General features: G+C 34.7%; 1 protein-coding gene across 4 annotated transcripts in view; it reads left to right on the forward strand.

Moving 5' to 3' along the window:
* The window catches only part of LOC139978214 (uncharacterized), a 44256-nt gene extending 37022 nt beyond the window's left edge, over positions 1 to 7234 (forward strand). For all 4 annotated transcript variants that reach the window (XM_071988166.1, XM_071988168.1, XM_071988167.1 and 1 more), the window contains 2 exons: positions 558 to 1610; positions 2149 to 7234. In XM_071988166.1, coding sequence (XP_071844267.1) covers positions 558 to 1610; positions 2149 to 2226 — 1131 coding nt within the window. In that variant the 3' untranslated portion in view covers positions 2227 to 7234. The remainder of the gene's footprint in view (positions 1 to 557; positions 1611 to 2148) is intronic.
* Positions 7235 to 8603: the final 1369 nt, after the last annotated feature.

Genomic DNA, 8603 nt, shown 5'->3' on the forward strand with positions numbered 1-8603 from the left:
CTCTCTCTCTCTTATTATCTTCTTTGTGATTCTGCAATTGTTACATGAATGCTAAACTCGGCTTAGACATTCATCATCCCACATTTCACTAATATGAAGATTACGATATTATTAATATTATTTTTTCATGAGTGGATTTGGGTAAGAGCTTTTTGAATTGAAGTATTTTCTAGGAGGTTGCAATGGAAGTTTTTCAGTGTTATTTGTTTATGCCAATGAGTGAACATGTTAGTGCTGGTAACTATTTGAGACTTGCAAAGGCTTCATCTTTAAAGCAATACAGTGATTAACTGCCTGCTTGCAGACATGTAGACCTACAGTAACTATGTACTATAAAGTAACTACGTAACTAACACTAAGATAGCAGCATGCTTCCATTGTTCACCCTCAGTTATTTGCAGTCAGTGTCTATAGCAGCTAGACATCTAGGGGTGTGAAGATGTTCATTCATAAACAATTTATTTTGAGATTTGTATCATTTCCTTTTTATTCTCATTGACTATTACTTGTACTTACAGTATCAGCTCATAAATCTGTTTGATCAATTTTTCAATCAGCTTGCCGAGGTGACATCAGAAAATGAAGAGTTGAAGAAACAAGAGAGGGTTCCTACCTTTGAACCAAGTTCTAGCTCTCCACGCTTCATTAACCTGCTGAGAGATAAGGCAAGTTTGGAAAAGAAATTAAAAGAGTACCAAGTCCTTGCAGAAGAACAGAAACAGCAAATTGATAAACTTCACGACAGTTTGATAAAGCCAAATCCCGAGGAGACTACGGAACAAAATGGTAACCAAAGCTTGAAAGATAAATTAGATGAGGTTTCCAAAGAGAATGCAAGATTGCAAACGATGGTTGGAAAGCAGTCTAAAGCCATCGCCCAGCAGACTGATCAGAGACGGAAAGATAAGCAGAAATACGCTGAATTGTTAAAAGAGAAAGAGATCTTAGAGGAGCAGGTCAAGGGTCATAAAGTTGAAGGAGGGCCAGGAGAGTTAGACTCTGTTGCATTGATCAAGGAATGTAGAGAGTTGAAGGAGATGGTCAAAGCTCAGGAAGATAAACTCTCTGCTCAGGAGGTGGAAAGGGAACAACTGGAGAGATTGCAAACTGAAAATTATCAGTTACAAGAACAGTTACAGAACCATGGACAGGATAATCTGAAACATAACCTCATCATGACAGAACAACTGAGTGCTGAAATAGAGCAAGTCAAGGTAGAGAATGCCAAGCTGAACTCTCAACTGGATAGACAAGAGAGATTTCTCAAGACTCATTCAGAGAATGACAAGGAATTTGCTGATTTGTCTGTGACCAACAAAGCCTTGGAGGATAAAGTGCAATCGATGAATGAGGAATTGGCATTACTGAGGGATGCTCAAACTAGCTTCAGCAAAAAGAGGTACACAGAGGTCTTGTTGGAAAATAGAAAGCTGAAGGAATCATTACAAAATGACCAAGCTTTACCCAATGGAGAAGTCAAACATTCATTGAACGATGGAGCGATCGCTAAAGCTGAAATAGAGAGGTTACGAGAGAAACTAACGAGGACGGAACGAAAATTAGATGACACCGTGACAGTGTACAGACAACACCTTCTGAGTGCTGTTCAGGTATTTATGAAAATTAAACGTTTGGACATGTCTGCTTACCTGTAACGGAAAGGAATCTCTTACTTCTAGTCATGAATTAACCAGCGCCAACTATCCTTAAATAAATATTCTGGTGGTCAGAGTTGGCTGTTTCATCGAAATACTTTATATCTTTAACAATTGCCTGCCAATTCAAACACTATAACATCAGTTTCCACCTGTTAGCAAAATTAACAACCTGCATGTAACATAATGGCATCAAGTGGTACTTAATCTGTAAACCGCTATTTATATTTTGTTAATTGATATGTTACTATAGGACTACTGTTACCATAGTAATGAATTGACTTAGATCAGCAATGTGATGTTTGACCAGTGAATGTGTGTTTCTTACCTCAAGTTTCATGCTGAGATCTCATTTTTTCAATATTGTCCCTAAAATTCCTCTCTGCATTTATATTAGGTCTCATTATTTATCATTCGATCTCAATCTGTCATTTGAAATTTTATTGAATTTTTTGTTCTCATTCTGAACACAATTATTTTCTTCTTCCCTCAGGGCAACATGGATCCAGCCATCAAAAAGGCATTAATGCAGATAGTGAAACTCCGATCCACCAATGGAGGCAGTGGGTAATCCTCCCCAGTCCTCCAACCTTCAAATTATACAGTGCACTTTGCACTCTGAAATTCCTCCACCAGTCAGACTCCCACCTATAAACTGTACAAAGAATTTTGCACTCTACATTCGACTGTTCCGGTAATGGCCGCCACCAACCAGCATCCCACATTTAAAAGGCACAGAGAATGCTTCGTTCACGAGTCATCTCTTTGTGTGACAACCTTGTATCCCACCTTTAATCGTACTGTCAGGTTTATGGTCTGAGGGCGAATGTTGATGTTTCTCCTATCAACTTGTCACCCCACCTTTAAGATGCATAATCTACATAAGAAGTCAATACAAGCATAGATGAGATTACTGCTGCAGCTGCATGTTCACTGAGGCTACATTGTACATCTATAAGCAAAACAAAAAATGAAACAAGTGATGAGTCATGGTCTTCTTTCATTACAGGATTTAGTCAGACCTGTTACTTGTAGTAATAATATCCTTGTAATCACTGCTTCCATAAGTGAGAGTGCATTTCGTTAGGGTAATTTTCTAAGGAAGAAGTTGATTGATTCCATTAAGGGTGGTTTTTAAAAAAAAAAAGGCTACAAATTCTTCATTGATTCAGTTTCAAATGGAACTTAGTTTGAGTTAGTTTGATGTGAAAAAATTGAAACTATATCTCTCTGAAATAATCTTTGGTTGTTTTAAATTCTGTGATGAAAGTTTGTTGTGTACATGCTGGTTTGTTCTCCTTTATGTTAGAGACAGGCATACAAGATGATTGGCTTTGTTTGCTCCACCATTCCTTTGTGTTGTTGTAAGGTTTGACATCACAATAAATGATTTGTTTTCTGCAACGTATAAAAATACAGAAGTTCTACAATGTCCTACTTGATTATGTGAGAGTTCTCCTGTGGAATTGTTAAGTTTTGTATTAAAAGCTCATTGTGTAATATTCACCATCTTAGATTTGTACAATGGTCACTTGTTCATCAGACATCATAGATTAACACTTGTTAATTTTAATCTTTAGTGAAAGCAACTCAAAACCAAAAGGTCACAAAAATCAATCAATCCAACATTGTTCAGTTTTTCATGTTTTCTTTTATTTGCAAATAAAAAATGATTTGCAATTGAAGTCAGTATTCTTTTAAATCCACAAAAGGTTTTGTATCATTTACTCTAATTTTGCAAATTGGATTGGATAAAAATACTTCAGATGCCAATTTTTGAGATGATTTGATCCACAGCTAACTTTTGTATGAATTGAATTCATGTTATTGCAACAAAATATTCTTTTTGTTTTGGTCTGTTTCATATAGAGGTCTTCCAAGTTATCCAATAGTTAGGCAATAACTTTCATTCATAAAGCTGGAGGATGTGTCCTGAGCACTTCCATGCAGACTTCTTTTATCTCTGTAAATTATCATTGTAAATTATAGGTCTTAAATTATGAATCTTTAGATAGACAGAAATTAGGAATTTCTGGGGATTTTGAGGATGATGGATTTCAAACTTAGTCCTTTGTGATTCAAGTAAGGTAGCTAAAAGAACAGCTTGTATTAAAAGGAAGCTAAACTTCACCAATAAATTACTAACCAATAACACCCTTTTCATATGACTTGGATAAAATGTTTCATAGCCATTTTAAATTTAACACCATGCTTTGAATTTTAAACCATGTTTGCAATTGCTAGCAAGCTTCATATCATTTGATGAAGTTACCACCTGTTCTTGTTGGGGCTGAGAGTTCAAAGAATTAAAGATAGTTTTGGCTTACCAGCAAGTGTCAAATAAGATTTAATTGTTATCTTTTTTTCTTGCCAGAATACTTCTTAGTTCCAAGATAGCTTTCAAAACAATTTGCACCTTGTCTGAAGTAGTAAAGGTTACATATTCACTTTTTTGTTTAATTCTTTCATGCCTTTTTAATTGTTTTTTTTTTATCTGTATAAATTGTAGCAAAATAATATGTTGATATAATTTAATTTATAAACTTAATTCATTGGTGCTTTTTGATTTTATGAGTTTTTATTCTTGCAGTATCAGTTGTTTTCATTCCATCCATATTTGTTTAAAAAAAACTCTTTTTTTTTAAATTCGGAAAAATCACAAGGAAATACATTCAAGTTTAGTAGCCATTTTACATTAGCAACTGGCACTAACTAAGCTTGGGTTCAGTTCATTTCATTTGGAAGAAATTAAAATGCTTACAATTTATGAGATAGCAGACATTTCTCATGAAAGTCTGTGTAGTTTATGTTGTTTACTGACTGTTTATATGCAGTATTGCTCCCACCGAATCTCCACTACCTGTGTAATTCAACTACCTGGCCATGAGTATTTATGTTAACTTTTATATTGACTGGTGCTAGTTGGGGTGTTCCTTCATTACATGAGTACCCTCGCTGCGAGGAAAGGACTCTCTTAAGTCACAACTACCTGTGTAGTTCAACTACCTGGCCATGAGTATTTATGTTAACTTTATATTGACTGGTTCTAGTTGGGGTGTTGCTTCACGAGATGAGTACCTCACTGCGAGGTACGGACTCACTTAAGTCACAACTACCTGTGTAGTTCAACTACCTGGCTATGAGAAAGAGAATGAGAAACCTGATACAAAAAGTGAAAAATAATAGAAAAATATTGTCAAGCATTTAATATGAGTTGTGAGCAGGTTTATGTAATGATATAGTGTATGTATATAGTGTATGTAAGACCATTGAAGACTATAGGGAGTCACAAATGTTAACATAGCTCTTCAACTATTGTTAATTTTTTCTGGGTCAGACAGAATCTTCTCACATATTTAACAAAAGAAGATATTTGACATGAAACAATGAGCAACAATGCTGTTTATAGCATGAATATGGTTGGGTTTGGAGGTGGAGGAGGGAGGGTGGAGGAGGTTCCTTTGAATGTTGATCTCTACAAACTTGAAATAAAAATCATTGCTATACATGGATTAATTTATTTTATCACATCAACAGTTTGTTAAATTTGAGACTGAACTTTCACTGTCACTGGAAAACAAAAACATTTTTGACAGAAAAGTGTAATACAGCACTGTTTGTTTTTTCACTGATCAATTTCTCAAAACTTGCATTTTTGCTGCATAAACCTGACACACAGATTTTTAAGTGCCCATTGGTTTTTAGCCATGTATTGTAGAACCAACTTTAACAGTATTTTAGTGTATGTAGTCAGTTTATCAGGTAGTATGTAATGACTTTACCTGCCAAATATTATTTACAGCAATCAGAGATGCAACGGCCAATCAAACTTAACCAGTCAGTATTACCTTCAATGTTAAGTTTGCTAACAAATTCGAAAGGTACATTGACAGAGGTTCTTGTGTTCCAACTTCCAGTTAGATGTCTGAGTATTACTAATATTATAAGGCTGACAATAGAGTGCTCTTCAAAGTTTGAAGATTATGACCAGTCTTTTACTTTCTAGCACATTATTGCAATCATTACAGCAAAACTTTTGCCAAATTTTTCATGTTTTATTTAATATTTAGAATGTAATGTATGTTACTATGCAGTGCTTTGGGTAACAACATGGTAAAGAAGAAAGGAAGTCTGCTGAATAACATGCTTTAATGAACACTTCATCAATTATTTTTGTTTTGTTGTTGTTAATTAAAATTTAACTATCAAGTCTGTTGTCAATTTGGAGAGGGAATGTGATAAGTAGATAGCATGTGGATTTGATAATATGTGTTTGAAAGTTAAATGAACTCGAGGTAGGGCATAATTACTTAACAACTACTTGTGGTCAACTGGCATAGGAAAGTAAGTGTAGGATTGCATAGGATTAAATTGGAATGTTGGAAAGTTAACTGAACTTGAGTTATGACACCATCACTGGCAATAGTTTGTTCCATCCAGCTTAGGAAAGTAAGTATAGGATTGAATAAGATTATTAAAGTAATATGCATAGATTGGATCTGTTTTCATTGGTTCCAATGGACTCCATCCAGTTAGGAAGAAATTGTTAGAACATGTATCGCTTACTAACTGATGTAGTGTGTAAAACTTATTTACTAAAAGAGTACTTAAGAAGGAAACAGTAAATTACCTAATGGGTCACAATGGAGGTGTCCAGTGTATCACAAAGTCAATAATAACAATAGCACCAGGCAGTAAAGCTACCTTGATTTCTACATCAATTGGTTAGGTTAATGATTTTAGTTGACGGTCTGTTATTGTTTTATTTTTCATGACATTGCAAAAGTCAACAACCAGTATAACCTTCTTGTCTTCCTCTTTTCTAGGAATTCTTCAAAGTTAAAAATTTGGAAAGTTTCAGAAATAAATTGATTTGATAAGTAATTATTCAAATTGAAAATCTTTGTCATTTTGCACATTATTCCAAAAAGGGTGGATAGAAGGTATAAATGTCACGTTTTAGCCATTACCAGCTGTTTGTCACTCATTAAACCACAAGATATGTAGAGATTAATGGGACAAATTTTATATTTTAAGATAGCAACCAGATGCATTCAGAAGTAACCAACAATAACTTCTTTGATGGAGATGAGTCCTCCATGGATTGCCCACTTGTGTTTTACTTGTGAACAATATTTACCTTCCTGAAATTGTACCCTCTTTCTCTGTGGAAAGAAGCATTAACCACCATAATACTATACTGAACAGTATTCCTCTTCCTGAAATCGTAAGCTCTTTCTCCGTGGAGAGTTTTCTGGTAAAGAATTGAGTAACATGTTTTATTTTGCCTGGTACATGAAGTGGCATATATCTAAGATTGAATCGTTTGCTTTGTAATAATTAATGTTCTCATAAATTTAATAATTTGTGCCTACACATGGAAAATATTTTCCTTAGAAAAAATTTGGACCTAGTTTCTAGTTCTACACAGGTTTAAGATAGATATTTCTTGAGAGAGGTTTTCATTTCTTGAGGTGAAAGTTTACAAAAGTATGAAGTAGATTTATGCTGTCATATTACTACTCCACATCTTACCTTATCAAATATGAATATGATAAATAGAAAGATATGAAAATCTACTCATCATCTTCAGTTCATTTTTTATATACTTTCTTTATACTTATAATATGCTAGCTAGAAATTCTGGAGACTAAGCAAATGTAATATTTTTTCAGGCTGCTGTTGTTGTTAAGTGTGACATTAGGTGTCACATTCAGCTGCCAAATAACAAGCATCCCCAACCACTTGCAAACACATTGCACTGTTCCCCATTCCTCATATGCAATTATTAATGTATGTCTTAAAGTAACATGTCAACATGGAAGAATAAATAGACAACATCTTCAAAAATATCCAACTCGCTTCCCCCCCCCCCCCCCCAAAAAAAATTGTTAAATGCTTTTTCTTTAAATATGTCACTTAACAATGATTGACATGCTGTTTCTAATTTTTTTACAATGTGCATGCTTTTATTGAAGAATATTAAAGTTAAAATGGAACAGGGCACCATGTCACAGATGTAGGCCTATACGTGTATTTGAGCATATTTAGCAGTCTGCCATAGCACATTGTTGTCTACTTAAAAGTACTTTCTTTCTTCTGAATATTATATTGTTTTCAGTTGGTAAATTAATCTCCATATTATAACTCTCAGATTCCTTTGGTGATGTATGATGACTCACATGTGCACTGTGCACACTTTAAGTTGTCATGAAATACAATTTATCACTTCATAACCTCAAACAGGATGCATACAATTACAACAAACATTTAATCTTCATCTTCATTTGCTTGGAAGGTAAAAGGACTCTTAGGCTTCTTAATTAGTAATTTCTGAAAGAGCATGTTGGCCTATATATGCAAACAGCAAGACCAGACTGTCATCTCAGCCCCAACAAAGTTTGTTATCACCATTACTTGAGTTGAATTATACTCTCCTATTCTAGCAATTGTATATAGCTAGGCCTAGGTCACCCATAAAACTCAGGCGATTTAGCCTGCAGACCTGTGAAAGGAAAGTTAAACAGAAAAGGACATTCGAAAGTTGATATTTTTCAAGAATACGTGCAGCAACCAAGAGGCTACCAAGTATGGCATGACCCAATTGTGGTGTCGGATACCTGTAAACAAACTTCTTCACTCAGTAGTAAACAATTTTCGTACGCTGTTCCTGGCAGACCTAAACTTAAAGAGGCCGAAATGGCATCAATTGACCTAATTTTGCACCATTTGTGCACTCTAACTTAATAGCCACAAAGAAATAGATTTTGTTTGATAACATATGAAGAAAGATGTTCTCCCGACGCTTTTCGACACTTTTCCACAAGGAGAACATTAGGCGGATTGATGTACACTGTATGTGGAGTACGCCGCCACAAGCCTTTGATTTTTTAGGGAAATTCCCAAATGACGTAATTACACAGCACAGTAACCACCATATTGCTAATA

This window comes from Apostichopus japonicus, chromosome 13 (genome assembly GCF_037975245.1).
Source record: "Apostichopus japonicus isolate 1M-3 chromosome 13, ASM3797524v1, whole genome shotgun sequence".
Lineage (NCBI taxonomy): Eukaryota > Metazoa > Echinodermata > Holothuroidea > Aspidochirotida > Stichopodidae > Apostichopus > Apostichopus japonicus.